This window comes from Contarinia nasturtii, unplaced genomic scaffold, assembly GCF_009176525.2.
Source record: "Contarinia nasturtii isolate CC-2019 unplaced genomic scaffold, AAFC_CNas_1.1 Cnas_scaffold_533, whole genome shotgun sequence".
Classification (NCBI taxonomy): domain Eukaryota; kingdom Metazoa; phylum Arthropoda; class Insecta; order Diptera; family Cecidomyiidae; genus Contarinia; species Contarinia nasturtii.
This window is the reverse complement of record NW_022197885.1, coordinates 3,214,363-3,232,662: the sequence shown is the minus strand read 5'-3', so window position 1 is coordinate 3,232,662 and position 18,300 is coordinate 3,214,363. Positions and strand designations below refer to the sequence as shown.

At 35.3% G+C, this 18,300-nt stretch overlaps 3 protein-coding genes across 6 annotated transcripts in view; 1 reads left to right on the top strand and 2 right to left on the bottom strand.

Annotated features, from left to right (window-relative positions):
- Positions 1-17: 17 nt before the first annotated feature.
- On the top strand, positions 18-11,573 carry LOC116339443 (bromodomain and WD repeat-containing protein 3). Of its 3 annotated transcripts, XM_031765314.1 has the most exons (16): positions 18-60; positions 211-269; positions 378-407; positions 1,156-1,215; positions 3,370-3,613; positions 3,715-4,207; positions 4,306-4,726; positions 4,825-5,419; positions 5,510-7,370; positions 7,443-7,565; positions 7,633-7,778; positions 7,867-8,018; positions 8,685-10,151; positions 10,224-10,687; positions 10,762-10,924; positions 11,484-11,573. In XM_031765314.1, the coding sequence occupies exons 1-16, from the start codon at positions 24-26 to the stop codon at positions 11,499-11,501; spliced, it is 6,333 nt and encodes a 2,110-aa protein (XP_031621174.1). In that variant the 5' UTR covers positions 18-23; the 3' UTR covers positions 11,502-11,573. The 3 variants fall into 3 exon arrangements, with proteins under 3 accessions (XP_031621174.1, XP_031621173.1, XP_031621175.1); XM_031765313.1 differs by lacking the exon at positions 11,484-11,573 and having other exon boundaries at positions 10,762-11,375; XM_031765315.1 differs by lacking the exon at positions 11,484-11,573 and having other exon boundaries at positions 10,743-10,891.
- A 1,449-nt stretch (positions 11,574-13,022) lies between these two features.
- Positions 13,023-14,845, bottom strand: LOC116339619. Of its 2 annotated transcripts, none has more exons than XM_031765608.1 (2): positions 14,399-14,845; positions 13,023-14,339 (listed from the first exon to the last, which is right to left on the bottom strand). In XM_031765608.1, the coding sequence occupies exons 1-2, from the start codon at positions 14,672-14,674 to the stop codon at positions 13,176-13,178; spliced, it is 1,440 nt and encodes a 479-aa protein (XP_031621468.1). In that variant the 5' UTR covers positions 14,675-14,845; the 3' UTR covers positions 13,023-13,175. The 2 variants fall into 2 exon arrangements, with proteins under 2 accessions (XP_031621468.1, XP_031621469.1); XM_031765609.1 differs by having other exon boundaries at positions 14,483-14,845.
- A 412-nt stretch (positions 14,846-15,257) lies between these two features.
- Positions 15,258-18,300, bottom strand: part of LOC116339927 (hrp65 protein-like) — a 10,522-nt gene continuing 7,479 nt past the window's right edge. The window contains exons 6-10 of the transcript XR_004201044.1: positions 17,575-17,644; positions 17,276-17,370; positions 15,845-15,897; positions 15,590-15,640; positions 15,258-15,369 (exon numbers count right to left, since the gene is read on the bottom strand). The gene's annotated coding sequence lies outside the window, so the exon portion shown is untranslated. The remainder of the gene's footprint in view (positions 15,370-15,589; positions 15,641-15,844; positions 15,898-17,275; positions 17,371-17,574; positions 17,645-18,300) is intronic.

Here is an 18,300-nt window from a genome sequence, read left to right as displayed (position 1 = left end):
TGAACATATAGTGAACAAATAAAATGGATAATCGTGCAATCGAAAATAATATTGTGGCAGGTATGTGTGTTGTTCGTTGTATGACGGCCATCATTATTGTGAAAAATGAATTTGGTTTTTTGTGTCGTATGGCACATTTTCTGTGCATTTTTTCATTGAAATTACCACAAAATTCATTAATTCAATTATTTAACTGAATTTTGATTGCAGAATTGTACTTCCTTATTTCGAAATTTCTGGCAAATGGACCATTTAAGCATGTTGGCGAGGTAACAAAAAAAAGCTCTATACTTTCATTCTATGGAAAAACGAACGCTACATCGTTTTGGCCACTTTTTTAATCTCTAATTTTTCGCATTTTTTTCCCAATAATTTAGGTTCTTATTGCTGAAATTGAAAAACAGAAGGTAAGCATTATTCAAAATTACACGTTGTTCGATATTTATTAGGCGAAATTTTCATACAGTGGCTTTCGGCCGAACCGAATATTTTGTACATATTTTGTTGCCTTTCTCGTAAGTTTTTAAACAAAACCGCCAAAAAGTGTCTTTTCTTTTGGCCAATTTTTTTTTAAGTGCCAATGTGTTGAATTTAAAAGTGAACAAATTTCGTGAAAATAATGTGAATGATGAAATTGATCGGTGATTGATTTGCATAGTTAATTGAATATTTGTATCACATGTTATAAAAAATCGCGCGATTATCCGGCACGTGCTTAACATTCCTGTCAAAACAAAACAATTTTTGTTTATACACCGACAACAAAAAGATTTATTTTTTTCGAAAAAGAATTGTTCTCGCAAAACAAAGTGGTTCTCGTAAAATACATGAGCTACTTCGTTGTTGGCTCCGATGAATGTACGGCCAAAGACAATTTTCTTAATAATATCAATTCAATGCAAAAAATAGACCGCATTCAAAACAACATCAATTGAGCACATTTTACTAATCAACAATAAACAAAAAGTTCCTTGACCTCGGTTCATTTTGTCTCTTATGATTGAATTTAATGCTGGATTTCATTGAACATTGCATAATTTTTGATTGAAGATGAATCCGTTTCAATGCCATCGCAATAAATGAAGAGAAGAAAAAATCGGCGGAAAATGTTTATATCCTTTGGAATTTTCATTTGTTGTTGTTTTTCTTCGACAGATATTGCCACCGCGAATAGACTGGGAAGGTACATCACATGAACAGACATACAGTGAATTGGTAAGTTTTTGCATGTTTTTCATTCTTTTTTTTCAAATTTCATTCTTGGATATAATATGTTGATGTAAAAACATGTACGTAAAAAGAAAATAAAACTCGGCCAAAGAGAAAATGTGCCAATCACGCGAAAATTGCATCACAATAGTGCATTTTCATGTACGCGTATGTAGTACCATTTTTTCATTACGTGTCTCTCTCATTCAATATGTTGAAAATGCGTTTGAAATCACGAAAAAAGCCGGCTGTTAGAAATACCATAGCAGAAAAAGTCAATCAAACACTGCATTTTCTGGATTTCACATGAATCAGTGTCCTTTTTGTTCATAATTTTTTTTTTGCTACACTTTGAACAATGGCAGCCATATTGATGGTATGCGTTGCTGTTGCTGCCGTTCTTAAGCACACACAAAGCAAATGCACAAACGAAACCAAAACTACCTAAAATACGATATTTTCACGCCGTACTAGCCTGATAAAGTATGTTTTGGCATGTTTTTTTTTGTTTTTGTTTACGTTTTTCTTGAAATCGACGATCAGATGTTTTGTTGGAAATTCAGTGTCATTTCATAAGAAAAAAATCAACAGTGTTTTCACATTTGCATGTGGACAACAGCAATAAAAAAAATCTCAATGAAGTTTAAAAGATAATTTGTAATTCGATTACAAAGGTTTTAAAATTGCATAGCATTGCATCACATATTTTGGTTATTTGGACATTGAATATTTGATAACGGGACTCGAATAGCCGAAGGCACGTCGCGTGTAATGTGTGCTACACAGTTACCGATAGCGTTTCATTTGAAGCCAAATAGAGAGGCGCGTTCCCGTGCATGCCGAGTCACAATGAATTTCTGGCGGTTGCCGGGGAATTGCACTATAGAAAGTGAAATTAGATGAACATTTTTTTGTTGTTGTATAAAGCATCCTTGCTGATATCAGCGAAATATATTATGAAAGGTCATTGTTTGGCATAGTTTTGTCTGTTGTTGTTGTTGTTTCCTAGAATTGTGAAATTCTTCGTACACATTGAATGCGTTATTTTCAAATTGCAATCGTCTCGCCACAACATTTTTTCCCAATTCCATATGATTCAATAATTTACCAAAAAAAATTGTTGCACACATTATAATTTTTCATTTAAATATCAATTTGATGTATATAGAAAGTGAATATTGACATTTAGACTTGTGACGCAGCCATCTTTGTAGTATTACATTGAGTACGTACTGTGTGTGCAGGTGGCGAATGAGATTTTTTCTATTGTTTGAATAATTTCATTTTTTTGGCATTTTTGCAATTTTATCATTATTTATGCATAAAAATGCAATTAATTAATTGATTTATTGGAATTTATTGCAATTTTGGCGAAATATCGAAAAAAATCCGAAAAAAATATTTTAACATTTTTTTTGCATTTTCGAAAAGTGCCAAAAATTCTGATTAAAAAAATATCATTCTCGAAATTTTTCGCGAAAATAATTATTTTCGATAATTTTTCATGTTTGATATTAAATTTCGTTGAAAATGAAAAAATTCATTGTCGGCCATGATGGAGAGAGCTGATTCAGTTGCTGTGCTAAGAATAGAGTCGTTGCCAGAATGAGACGAATAGTTGATGTTCATGTTAATTTACTTGGTTCACAATGTGAACGCTAGAGCGAGAGAGATACATAGACAGTTCCTGTGGTAACTGTGATCATTTTAGGGTCGTGTTGAATGTATGCGTGCGGCCTCAATGTACTGCTCTCTTTTCACTACAAAGGAAATGACAAAGAAGAGGAGAAGTTTCACATACAATTCATATACACACATACACGCGCTTTTCATCTACACAAAGCAAGAAAAGACGATACATTCAAAATGCTCTCTGCTATGATATTGTTTACGTTTCGATAGAACATACGTTGAATGTGATTTCATTGTATGGTTCGCAATAAGGCACACTATAAAAATGAATATATGCTCTATTATGTTATTATGCGAACAGAAACAAAAGCGAATATTTACAATGAAACATGAAATTATATGCGAACCAATGGTACTTTGAACTCAATCGAAATGAATATGCTTGTTTTTATATTATATATTGAAAATCATATCGAAATGCTTAACGACATTTTCTTAATGTTTGAAATAAAAAAAATATCAAAATAGGAACGAAAATATGCTCACATCGGACCAAATCATTTGCTTGAGGTATGCGCCAGAATCACAACACTCTTGGAGAAGCAGATTCCGCCGAGTGTGGCCGGCATTCATACATTATTGGGTGCTGGTCGTCAGAGTGTTTTGAGATCAGACGAAAATTGCTCGAGGCAAAAATCGTTAGTCGACTACTGTACACGAATGCATTCGATGCCGTTACTCGATTCAAACCGAAAATTGACACATAATCTAGGTAAGTCTGATACTTTTCATATCTCTTGCATACAAAACGAGAGCACCCAGTACCAAATTACAGGCATAACCATTTCTTTAATCGTTTTGATTCATTTACAGTTAAAGTTTTGTACGGACGTGAATCGTCTGGACCATGCACTCGAAAATTAGCAATAACAAATCAGTTTTATAGTAAAGCACAGTTACAACGCCGAACGCTGGGTCATTTGTCAGCTGTGTACTGTGTCTTATTCGATCGAACCGGAAAATACATAATAACCGGTGCCGATGATCTACTCGTCAAAGTATGGAGTGCAATTGATGGTCGACTATTGTGCACATTTCGTGGTGCATCGGCCGAAATTACAGACATTGCTGTGAATTTGGATAATACTCTGTTGGCAGCCGGTTCATTGGATCACATTGTACGTGTATGGGATATGCAAACAGCAAGTCCGGTTGCCGTTCTTTGCAGTCACACCGGTCGAATAACATCGGTCAATTTTTGTCCATCGCCAAAGGATTATCAAAAATATCTCGTCACAACAAGTACAGACGGTTCAGTTGCATTTTTTCAATACACCACATCACGAGATGGAAAAGTACAATTTGCGTAAGTATTATTAGGAGTATTGTGTAATGTGTATGACCTCAATTTCACATTGTTTTCAAATGTTCAAACAATTTTCATAATATTCAATAATTTAATAGATCAAAACCAACACAATATCATGAAAAAATGCGGCCGGGTCAGGCGCAAATGATTTATGCTGCCTTTTCACCAGGAGGTCACTTTTTGGCGGCCGGTTCAGCCGATCACAATGTACGCGTTTACCAAATGGCTGACGAAGGGCCAAAACGAATTTTAGAGGTCGAAGCACACAGTGACACAGTCGATTCAATTCAATGGGCACACAATAGTCTCCGTTTCGTATCTGGCAGCAAAGATGGCACGGCACTTGTATGGCATTTTGAGACCCAAGATTGGAAATCAATGCGATTGGAAATGACAAAAAAATTGCCCACATGCCCAGCAACAATTTCCACAGAGAAAGATAAAAAGCTAAGCGTTACAATGGTCGGATGGGATTTAACTGATCAATATGTTATCACTGCGGTTAATGATTATACGGTAATGCTCAACGAAATCTTTTGAATCGTTTTGTTTTTCTATAATTCGATTTTGATCTCTTTAAACATCATATTCAATTCGGTTTTTTTCATGTGCAGATAAAAGTGTGGAATGCGGATACTGGACAATTGCATCGCGTAATGCGTGGCCACACCGATGAATTGTACGTGTTGGAATCTCACCCGAAAGATCCGCACATTTTGTTATCGGCCGGACATGATGGAAAGTTATTCATATGGGATGTAAAAGAAGGTGTATCGCTTGCCAATTTTTCCAATTTAATCGATGGCCAAGGACATGGTGGCCTGTATGACGCAAAATGGTCACCGGATGGTACGATAATTGCAGCAACCGACTCACATGGCCATGTGTTGATGTATGGTTTTGGTGATGGGCACAAAAGACTGAAGGAGTTACCGCCCGAATTGTTCTTCCACACGGATTATCGACCTCTCATTCGTGATAGTAATCACTTTGTGTTGGATGAACAAACACAAACAGCTCCACATCTGATGCCACCACCGTTTTTAGTTGATGTCGACGGCAATCCGTATCCACCAATTATGCAAAAACTAGTTCCAGGCCGTGAAAGTTGTACCGCCGATCAACTCGTACCGAATATTTCCGTTGGACCGGAGGGTATTGAAGTGGTGGAAGGAAATGCAGTTTCACACATTGATCGTCTGATTGCAGGTATGTTTTTTTTTTATGTTATGTTTCGTATTTCAATCGAAAAACGTCAAACGATGATGACTAACGATGGTTAATTATCATTTTTTTTAGCATTGGCAAATCGTCAAGGTGCCGGTGGAATGGCTGACGTTGGAACTGAACGAAACGGCAATGTTGACAATCAAATTCGTGGAGGAAATGTCGGCGGTGCCTTTCAACAAGGTATAGCACCAGCTGAAGCAGCAGCAGCTGCTGCACAAAATCGATTAAACGCTCCAAACGCAGCAAATGCTGGTCAAAATGCTGATCGCTTGAATCTAAATCGACTTCCAGCTCGACGTGAAGAAGAAGGCATTCGACGAACAGTTGGCAATTGGGAAAGTGGAATACAATCCATCAAATGGCTACGACGAATGTATATACGACCAATGCCAATATCACGTATTAAAATGCTACGCACTACCGTCTACGAAGCTGGTCTCCAAGAAATGGATCATTATCGAAAAGAGTTGCGCCGAAAACCGATTATGATTAGTACATCGAATCCAAATTCATCGGCCGTATCGCGTGGTCCAATTCATGTACGTGGCCGTCGAATTGTTGGTCGTACACGCAGTGCCAATACATTACAAGTCAATGGATATCAAGCAGTAAATCGTGCTGCAACGTATCGTACGCGTGCGGTTAGAGAACGTGAACAACAACAGGATGTTGATGATGATGACGATGATGATCATAGTGCAACGAGTGTTTCAAGTGATTCAAGTGATGGAACATTGGCAGAAGATCAATTATCATCAAGTTCGGATAGTAGCGATTCACAAAGTTCAGCCTATTCAGACTGGGTGAATCCGGATGCTGAACAAGCAACACTTGTGCCACCGAAACGATCGCGACGCAAACGTGTCAAACCACGTTCATATTCGCCAAGCGAAGGGCCAAGCAATCAAACTGCTGGTCGCGTGGCTGGCAGACGAAATTTACCAATTGGTGATAACAATGAAATTCCTGAGATTTATCGGCCACCAGAGTGGCTGTCCGAAGTTATACCACGCAAAGCACCATACTATCCTCAAATGGGCGATGAAGTTGTTTATTTCCGTCAAGGCCATAAATGTTATCTTGAAGCTGTGCAACATAAAAATGTTTACAAAAATGTCGGCGCCGAACCGTGGGCTCGTTTGGATTTACGTGACTTTGAATTTGTCAAAGTGATTGGAATCAAATATGAAATACGACCGCCACGACTTTGTTGCTTAAAACTGGCACTGATGAACAATGATGGAACGTTGAAAAATCAACGATTCACCATAAAATATCACGATATGGCAGATGTTTTGGATTTCCTTGTATTGAAACAGACATATGATACGGCCGTGAATCGATTGTGGGCAACTGGAGATCGTTTTCGTTGTATGATCGATGACGGTTGGTGGATGGGTCAAATCACAAGTCGTGTACCGTACTCGGAAGAATTTCCCGATTCGTTGTTTATGTGTTTCCAAATTCGATGGGATAGCGGCGAAACGGAACGAATGAGCCCATGGGATATGGAACCAATTGATAATAGTAGATTACCGAATGAAGTAGGTGGCGTTGTTCAGGTTTTAGCCGAAGAATTACAAATGATGTTGTATCAACCGACTAGTGAAGAATGGCCGCGTGGAGATCGAGATGGCACCTGTCGTCGCATCGTTGCGGGCTTAGAAGAAGTGATGGGCTTGGCAATAGCCGATCCATTTTTGGTACCTGTTGATTTAAACATTTATCCAACGTACGCATTTGTTGTTGAATATCCAATTGATTTGACTACGATCAAAGCAAGGTTCGAAAATCATTTCTATCGACGCATCGCATCTGCACAATTTGACGTTCGATATTTGGCCACGAATGCCGAACAATTCAATCAAAGCGACAGTCACATCGTTAAAAATGCACGAATCATCACCGATCTATGTTTACGAATTATACAGTAAGTGTACAGATTTACACTCTTATTTTGCGATTTCAGTGACTAAAACCCCATTTAAATGGCATTTTTCAGGGCTCCAGATATCGATGTAAATGCAGTATACCATCAACTAATGGCTACATATACATCCGATTCGGAGGATAATCAACAACCAGGCACAAGCACTGGCAGCATAACACCAGCTGGCCGAAGACGGTAAGTTACTTTTGCGTGTGCAAATAGAGGGAAAAACACTCATTTTCATTCATTTCGTTTTATATAGATCACGCAGAGGCGCAGCTCTCAATAGCAGCGGAAGTAGTGGTAGTGGTGATTGGCGAGATAAATGCCGGCAAGTTTTGGAAATTATTTGGAATCATGATGATTCCGTTCCGTTCCGAGAACCGGTCGACACAATTGATCATCCAGGTAAAATATACATGATAACAATAATTGATTCGCACAGTGATTTTTTAAGGATATCTTGAAATAAACCACACTCTGTTCATATTTTCAGACTACTTACAAATCATTGACTCGCCAATGGATTTGAGAACGGTCAAAGAAGAATTATTGATTGGCAGTTATCAATCTAAATCGGAATTCTTGAAAGATGTACGCATGATTTTCTCCAACTCACGACTATATAACACCAACACTCGATCCAGAGTAAGTACCTATTCCTTCATTTGCTTAATTAGCACTAAATGAATTAAATGTAATCATAAACAATTCCATTGAACTCATTCTTCTTTCCTTCATGCTTTTTGTCTGGTCTATATATCATAAAATCATGAACGTTACATGCTCGAAATATTTGCACACACAAAATCAAAAATCAAAAAAACAAATTTGCCACTTTTCCTCCCCTTCGTCGTTTGTAATTCAAACCAAAAATTTAACACATACACACATATAAAAAAATGTCATTCGATAATCGAAAGGAACGTACGTCGGTAAGCGGTTAAAAGCCTTCATCTTTACACATAATCAAGCAATTATATTCTCAACGTACTAAATTTTTTTTTGTAAATATTTGTTTCGATCAAAATTTGCATGAAAAACCAAAGAAAATGTAACATTGAATTCGAGAAGGCTTCGCTTGCAGCAATTCAAATTTCAATTGGCCACATGGTATCTGTTGTTTTTTTCGTTTATAAGTGTAAAAAGCTGATAATTGGTATTATTTTATTGATAAGTTGTCGTAATTTTAAAGAAAACGAGAATCACGTTCGAGTTCGTTTATTTTGCTTTAGTCGTTCATCCGCCATGATTCGAAGTAACAAATTTAACAAAAAAAAAAAAAAAACAATTGTGTTTGAATTTATTTCACAGATTTATTCCATGACATTGCGATTGAGTAATTTGTTCGAAGAGCAAATGAAAAAGATTTTCAAACGTTCTTCGTTGAATCGAGCGGCTCGCGTTCGAAATGAACGTCGTAGAAATGGCGGTGCATCAACGTCATATGCACATACAAATGGTGGTCCAAGCACCTCACGTCAATACACTCGTGTACGTCGTCATATAAGCGATGAAGATGAAGATGTTGATGTAATGAATGGCGAGACGCCATCCAATAGTACTGGTCGACCAATGCGACAGATTCGTGCACGACAATCGAATCATGCGCCGAATGGTGTTACATCATCGCAAACGGAAGCGGGCCCAAGTGGATATCGCATCAAACGAACCCGTCGTTTCGAAAGTGACAATGAAGACGAACCTAGTAGCGAACCTAGTAGCGAAAGTGAATCGGAAAATGAGTCGGAAAACTATGATCCAACTGAACCAAAGAGCAGTCGTAGATCATCGAAAAAGAAACATCGACGAACAAATGGAACGTCAACATCAACGTCTAGCAAACGGCCGCGACGTCTCATATTACACGAATCGTCCGATGAAGAACCGGCCGAAGATGATGAACCAACGGTGCCAGTTAATAGTCAAAATAGTAAACGATCAAGAGGTCGACCGAGAAAAAATCAAAAAAATCAAATCAGCGACGATGAAAGTGAAAACGAAGAAAATGAGTCAGAAGCCGGAGAGGATGATGTTGAAGTGAACGAAGACGATGAAAGTGAAAACGAAGACGAGGTGGATGGTGAAGATGAGCAAAGTGATGACGAAGAAGATGCTCAACAGGATAGCTATCGACCGACACGAACACCAAAACCAAGACAATCACCAGTTCGATCGACAAGAAGTAGTAATCGACGGCAACAATCCGACGATTCGGACACACCGTTGCTACCGTCACGGCGTACAACATCAAAACGTGTTCAAGACGATGATAGCTTTGATGATCCGGAAGTTACAACATCAAGTCGTCGCAATGTTGTAGGAAATACACATGACAATCGCACACGATTACGGCGACAAATTTTACCAGATGGTGCTGTGCATGAAGATACACCAAGACCAATTCGATCAACACGTCACAATTCTAGTCGAAATAATGGTACGATAAATCAAGATTCCGACGACGATGATGATAGTGATGATGATCAACTCCTTAGTCAAATTGTTGCGAGTCAAAGTCGATCAAAGCGAAGCCCACGCGGTTTAAGTCCACGTTCAGTCACTGCGACAGTACCAACAACCGAATTTGTTGATACCACGTCGCCGGTTCAACAGAATGGTAGCCCAATACCACGCACACGTGAAATGATTCGACGCAAACAAATGACCGTATCAACTAGCAGCACATCCACTACAGTAGCATCAAGTCACAGTTATCATAGTGTAACACGTTCCACAACTGTAGAGTCAACATCACAGATTGAAATACGAAGAAATCAGGTAAGAATAGCGCCTAGCGTTTATTTCATGTAAAAAATAACGTTATTCATTGTAATTGTTATATTTCAACAGGTACAAGAAGACCATAATTATGGTGAACCGGGTCCTTCGACACTTCGTCATTCACGGCGAATAAATCAAATGTCACGGTTACAACGAAGTCCCGACGAACATGATAAATCACATGTAAGCAACACTGAAACTCCAGTCGATCCTCTGCGAATACCCGAGAGTATATCTGGTCGTTTGCGGAATCGAACGCCCAAAAGTAATACAAATGCTGACAATGAAAGTGATCCAGACGATGATAAGCCGTTGCATTTAATGGTCACTGAATCGCCGACACGTAGTCGACCAAGCCGACATTTGACACGATATTCTGATGAACATATTAGCCAAACACCGCCAACTGGTGCATCGAGTGCAACAGCATCCTCATCCACACGAAGTTGTCGATCACAAAAACGGCCACACTATAATGAGGAATCCGAAGAAGATGATAACCATCGAACAAAACGACAAGCAACACAGGGCCGGTATGTATTTCTAAAATTACCAGTGTTTTTAGCAGTTAACAATCTATTCATGAAGTTTATTCTATGTTACACAGGACCACATGGAATAGTTCGGGTACAGGTAATCCACGACGTGAGGTGAACAAAACGTATTATGGAGATGAAACATCAAACAGTGATTTCGATGATGAGGATGAAGAAGCCGAAGAGCAAATCAGTATCAGTAGCAGAGGACGAGTGCGTAAAATATCGTCAAAGGTGCGTGGATATTTCCGCGAATAAATGCTTATTATTACGATAACTTGAAACGTTTGAAGCAATGTAGAAATGATGCACATAAATAATTCTTTAAATAGTCTGTAATATATTACGAACAAGTTTATTTCGTAAATTGACGACGACAGCAACAGCAACAGCAAAAATAAATTCAAATCGTATTTTTCCACAATGACAAGGCGATGTGTACCTCAACCATAAACATTACATAGATCTAAGAAGCCACGATGACTTATAACATAAACTGCCTTCGCTTGGTTTCATATAGTTTTTCTTTCTATCTTTCTTTCTATTCTTCACTTCAATGAAAGACCTTTTTCAATTTTTTTTTGAAATGTTTTTGTTGTTATAATAATGCGGTGCTTCAAGTAGTTAAAATTGGGCGCGGAAATTCAATTAACATATTTGAATCTATATCTTGAAAATAATAGCCAATTTCAAGTACTCTATTTGAAAAAAATTTAGTTTTTTATCGCATTTTCGTTTATCTTATATTTTATTTTTTATTTTTTTTCCTCTTTTTTTCTTCATTATATTTTAGATAAGAAAGAGTCGATAATGACAACACCTTTACTTGATGTAATTCCTAATTATACAACCCAACTTTTATCAAAAAAAAAAAAAACATAAACAAAATTCACTTCAAACGTGAGATGTTTCTTCTTTTATCTGTGTGTAGTGAATCTTTTTTTTTTTGGTACAATTTTCGTTTTTACATTTTTTTTTATATAATCACAATATTAATTCAATCAAAGCTGCAATGTTTTTTCTTTGTGGTCAATGAAATAATCTCATTTATTGAAAAATTAGAAGTCTGACTAATTGTTTAGTTGCTATAGTTTATAAAGAGTAGAAAATTTTCTTGTAATGAAAACGCATGATAATAAAATAGCTAATTAATGCTAAATCTATGTGGAAAACGCATCAAGAATAACAAAATGAACAAAACAAAACTATCTTAATATGTGAATTATCGTCTTTATTTTTAGTTTAAACACATTATGGGATTCTAGCAAATGTGAACGATATTTCCAATTCGGTGTGGAAATATTTGCAATGGAAAAGAAAAGCAAAATGTATTGTTAGCAAAAGGAATATTAAAAAAAACTACGAATTTCATTGATTTAATATTAAAATTATTGATTAAAATTGCAAACGAATCCCATACAAACATGTTGTCTTTGTAAAGTTTGAAATAAAAACAAAAATGTAACAATTAAAGAAAAGAAATGTTATAGTCTATAAGATGAGATACACCGAATTGAAGTAACTCAATAAATTATTAGAAAAAAAAAAACATTTTTGACAGAAAAATATAAAGAATTTTTTTAACTTTTTACCTTTATAGTTTATACGTACTCTAACATTTGCATTTCTTGCTCTGTCATTTCGTAAGTACTGAAAGAAAAACGAATGAGTTTGAGAAGGAAAAGCACCTTTTTACCACATTATCATGGATATATTTCGGAAATTTTTCCACCCGACACAATTCAGTGGGATAGAGTGGAAAAATGTGCACAGCTACTTGAATTTACTGTTGTCAACGAGCTTCGGACGCTATTTGCTACGATCGGAGTGAACTCGGAATTGGTATTTCCATCTTGACGATTGTTTATTTTATTTAGACAGTAGACACGAATAAATGTGATTTCTTATTTATTCATTTGGTCATTGCTTTTAGGGATTATCCAGAGTAAAAATAGAAATTATGCGCAATTGATGAGATTTTTTAATGGTTTTTCATTGAAAAAATCAATAGAAATCGAAGTTGATAGAAATGTCATGTAAGGAAGAAGAAGCAAGCAAATACATGCACATGACCAAAATCCAACAAACCACGAATAGTACATACTACATAGATGCGATATCCTTAAAATGTCAAACCATTTTGAGATTCCTTCAATATGCTTGTCGCAATGTGGGCACAGATTACTTTTTTATTAAATTTTAAACCGAAAAAAAAATTGATTTCGATAAGATGGTCTCACCTCAGACATTTTCGCTTTTTTACCATTCAAATTACTTCCGCTTTCAAATTCTATTATTTTACCATAGTCAAATAATTTCATAAACACGAGTGTTCCAATTTTTAAATTTAAAATGATACATTTTATTTAAACAATTCAAGTCAATTCATTAAAAAGTTTATAGTCATGTCTACAATTCAATGGTACTAGCAAAATCGCATCGAACGTCCACTTTAATCGTTAAACAAATTCAGATTCGATCGATTCTAATAGTGTTCATATACATCAAGCATTGGTCGTATTTGAATCAAACTCTTTCCAACAATTGTCGGTTGTTCTTTCAATGGAAATTTTAATGGCAACCAAATATGCACGGGACATGCTCCTTGTAGTTTTTGTCGTTTTTCATTCAAAGCGGGAATTCGTTGTTTGAATCCGGAAAACACATCGTATGACAAAACGATTTTCTTTAATTTTGGCAAAAATTCGATGAACGGTTGAACAAAGTCAGCAAAGCTCGGTGTATAATAAACGGAATCCCGGATTACCAATAGTTCTAAATTTGGTGTAATCATTGCAAGTTTTTCAGCTGCATACGCAGTATTTGGGGTATGATTCAAATATAATTCCTTTAAGTTGGTCAGTACATCGATGTTAGTTGGAAGATCTTTGGCAAAGTCAACATCACGAATATGTAAAGCATACAATTTGTCGAGGCAGGCTAGATTATTTAGATTGTCAATTAAAATATCTTTTACCAAACAGCTTCCGAATTCCAAAGCTAAACGTTTAAATTGTGGTTGTTGCGATATGACCAGAAGTTGTGCATAAATGTCATGAAATTTACACGCAACGGCAAAGGTTAGAAATAGTTCTTCCAATTGCAAATGTCTGATTGCGCACAATACCTTATCGATTTTCGTTGGATGCTTGGACAACCGAGATATGTATGCGAATTTTTTGATCTGTGAATTTTGTGCGAAAAATTCATCCAATACCGAAAGATCCAGTGATGCGTCCAGATGAATTTTCAAACTTTCAAGCGTTGGATATCGTTGATTCAACCATGATGTATCTTCCGCATAAATTATGTCGCACTTTTTCACGGTTAATCTTTTGATATTGTCACAATACCGAAGAATATTGGTGTAAAAATCATCCAATTCGCAATTCTGAAAGACAGCCTCGTCTACCGTTTCCAGAGCATTTGCGATGCATGCGCCGTCCATTTTATTCAATGCCATTCGTTCAAAGCTCAAAAATCTTGGATGTTTATTGCACTCGGACTGCATATAATAAAGCAGTAAATCATTGACGTGATTATGTTTATATTGCAATTCCCAATCCCATGTTTTTTGTGGCTTGTGATCGCCACAAAATGCGATCGATTGAATGACATCTTTTAGTGGTGCATACTTCTTCACGGCGATCTGTAAAGATTCAATATGTATAATTGATTATAATTAGAGTGGTGATTGTCATCACATACAATGCCATTCAGTCTTTCTATTTCAGTACGTTTGTTTGCATATCGACGCACAAAATATATTTTTACTAAACTGTGTATACGCACACAGGTTTCACTGAATGCGGGCAAGTCTTCAGCGCACAACCAACAGAAAATCGCTTCGAAGCAATCGTCGTTTAAGCGAAAAATTTCACCAGTTTGTATAATTTGTTTGGTGAAATTATTCACAGATGAATAGGACGTGCTCGTGCTGGCTACTTGGAAATCAAGTCGGCTTCGCTTTGGTGCTGGATCCATGACGAACCGAAAACGTGATGATTTTTTGTTTTAATTCTGAATAAATAATCGCAATAATTATTTAAATGTTTTCACCACGATAGCTACGATGGTATTTCTTATCTAAATGCGCTTTTTTTATTCAAAACTCTGCGTCTGCCATTGAGACAAAGCAATTGGTCGACTGTGTTTTTCTGCATAGTATGCATTGTACTGACAGTAAAAATGTCAAATCGAATATTGTACATATTATTGACGATTGGTGGAGACACGTGCTATGCATTGCGCGCCAATTATAAAAACAAGCGACTCGTTCAGCGAACGAATATTTAAAGTTTGTGCTCAGCAAATAGAGTGTTACTTACTTTTTTCATGCCATTTTTAGTGTCTATTCAAGTAGCCTTTTATTGCGAGAAAAAAAAACAGTTACCTTTTCAATTCAAATTGGGTGATAGCTTTAAGTTTCCAAAAGCGCATTCAGATGCGCATTACAAATTCAATAAAAGTGATAAAAAGATAGGATTGCGAAGAATTGTCAAAGAACAACAACAACATTTATTGGTTTTTACCAATCGGATTAACTTTATTAAAATCATTTTTTCTCTTTAAATACATTTGATTAATATCAAGTGTTACCTGAAATTTGAAATTTACCTTTTGATCAACGGAACGTCTCTGTAATGGCCGTCCTTCTAAGAACCTTTGATTCAACGCAACTGTAATGACAACAAAGCAATTTCCATTAGTTTTGATTAAATAAAATTGATCGGATAGAAGTATTTGTTTTATGGAATCAGTATCTATTGAGTGTCATCAATATCATTATGTCGGGAAAAGAAGACTAATATGAGTAGAATCATCCTTTGTAAAACAAACGACTTCAAATATATTTTTTTCAATTTTGCAAAATGAACAGACAATATGATTGATTCTTACCATTTCTTCTGAAACTCCAGCATTCCATTCTACTTTCCTGAAGACATCAAACTGTAAAATTTCGAATAGCAATGATTAGATTCATAAAGGATTTTACAAGGAGTTTTTTTGTCTAGCATTTAAATCAGATACAATATAAAATTGCAGCCAAGTGGTATTCTCATATCAACGATCAATCGGTAATTTTTGTCATCATTTTAAATTTCTTCGAAAGTGGCTTATATTTTTCAACATAATATTTTATAACGTATTTACCTTATCCACTTCGATAAGAGGCTGTAAACTAAAGCTGAACTTTGAAGAAAACACTGTAAATAAACAACGAAAATAAATGAATTAAAATGTCGCTTTTAAGAAAGCCTTATTTTAGATAAAACCACGTTAAATCAGTACAATATTTTCAAAGAGAAAAATTGCAGCCAAAATGGTTATTCTCATTTTCGCAAATCAATCGGTAATTATTATCCTCATTGTAAAGCAATCAAAATTGATCGAAATTTCACCAAATTATTTGACTTTTCAGGGCGAGGTTGACAGAGAAACTGTATAGAGCTTATGCCATTAACCGGATAAAATGACAAAAAAATGTGTGACTTAGAAAGGTCTTATTTTAAATTTGAAAATTATTTACGAGCAAAATATGCAAAAAAATTGGGACTTATAAAAAACACATACAGTGCCGTGCAAAAGTTTGAGACCACCCATGTATTTTTCATACAAAATGGCGTAAAATACCATTTTTTGAGGTTTCGAAAATAAAACTTTTTATTCTCAGAAATCAATGATTTTCGGCATATTGTTTCAATATCTTATGAAGAACAAAATAGTAAATATTTAGAAAAAAATATTCACTGGTTTTGAAATGGCAAGTCTTTGAATCCAATGATAGCTAAAAACAATTCATTTTCATACAAAATGTGTCATTTTTATCTGTGATTGAATTCAAAGACTTGCCATTTCAAAACCAGTGAATATTTTTTTCTAAATATTTACGTTTTTGTTTTCCATAAGATATTGAAACAATATGCCGAAAATCATTGATTCCTGAGAATAAAAAGTTTTATTTTTAAAACCCCAAAAAATTGTATTTTACGCCATTTTGTATGAAAAATACATAGGTGGTCTCAAACTTTTGCACTGCACTGTACATTAGATTTGTCGATTTTCAGTTCACTTTTGGAGCCACACTATAGCACCACTCAATATTTGTCAATAATTAACCATGATTTTGAGGTTTCTGCACCCATAATTTGTCTTTTAGGGTAAATCCACACAAATTTCAATATTATGGCATTGTACAAAAAAATCCAAGAGAGAACTAATTCGGCAAGCCTAATACACATACTAGATTTGGGTGAACTGTTTTTGAAATGATTTATTATTAAGGTTTGAATAGTTGAATAATGAATATCGAAAAAGAAATGACATTGACACTGTGCTACCTCAAGCCAGTGAAAAAGTTAAATTGTTGATGAAAATAATTTTGTGTTTTCCAAAAAAGTATGTCTTCTCTAAGTAAAGTTACTGATTAAATCACACATAATAGTCAAGATTTTCAGTGACCGTCAAAGAGAACATTTTGTTCTTGGCTGTATTTTGAACCACTTCTTCAAACTTGATTTAACGAATGAAGTGGTCTTCGATACGCCGATTTTTCTGTCTTAAACATTATTTAGCTTCAATTACCTGTATCGTTTCATGATAATGTAACAGTATCAATATGAGACAGTCATGGCTAACTGACCATATCCAAACGGGTTGAAGATCTCAATTTGACTCTTCTGTAAAATAAAATTCAGAATTAGTTTTTCTTCGAATGAACATGAATAGGATTATTTTGTTAAAACGATTTTCTCATAAAAAATAGTGTGATCTACAATGCGTGGTACACTCTTAAGCTAATTTGCACCATGCTTCAGTAATTAGATCCGTGTTTTATAATCATTGAAAACAAAAAAATAAAGAAAATATTCTTGTAAAATTACCTTTGAGATGTCAGCCGATTGGTGTCAATAGCCATCTTCGAAATAGTAAAAGAATGTTCCAATGCAACGTCTGAAAATTGTAAGAAAAATATTAAAATTCGGTTTTTCAAAGACAGTTTCAATTCATAAAATCTGTTTCATTAATAAATTTCATAAAATATTTGTTGGTTTGTACCAGTTTTCACTGCGATAAAGCAATCGGTATTTATTTTTTCACCAGAGCGATATAGTCAAAAGGGGATTCAGATCCCGTTTGCTTAGCAAAACTTGCATATGATAAAAAAGGTTTTTTTTGTGAAAAAAATGATGTTTCGATAAAGATAAAATCCTCATAAAATCAACAAACGAAATCAAAAATTTGATCTCCAAAATAGCTGTGCTACATAGATTTGTTCATATAAGTTTCGAATATTTTGCAGGTATCAAATCTTTGAAGAGATATTTTATTTTTGTGTTTCAAGAGCAGAGAGTTTTTGTGAAAATAAAGCAATTTACACGTATGGTGAATGGCTTTAATCCACCATTTAAAGAAATATGCTTATCATTTTGTATATTGAAGAAAAACTCATTTACGCAAAGTAAATGTGTTTTTGTTGATAAAACTGATTGGCGATTTTTTAAAAAAATATTTCTTACCTTCAGTATGTTTCGTAAGCATTATGCTCCATACTGACAAAACTGATTGTGAATTTTAAGTACATAGTACTGGATGATTTTGAACGAATT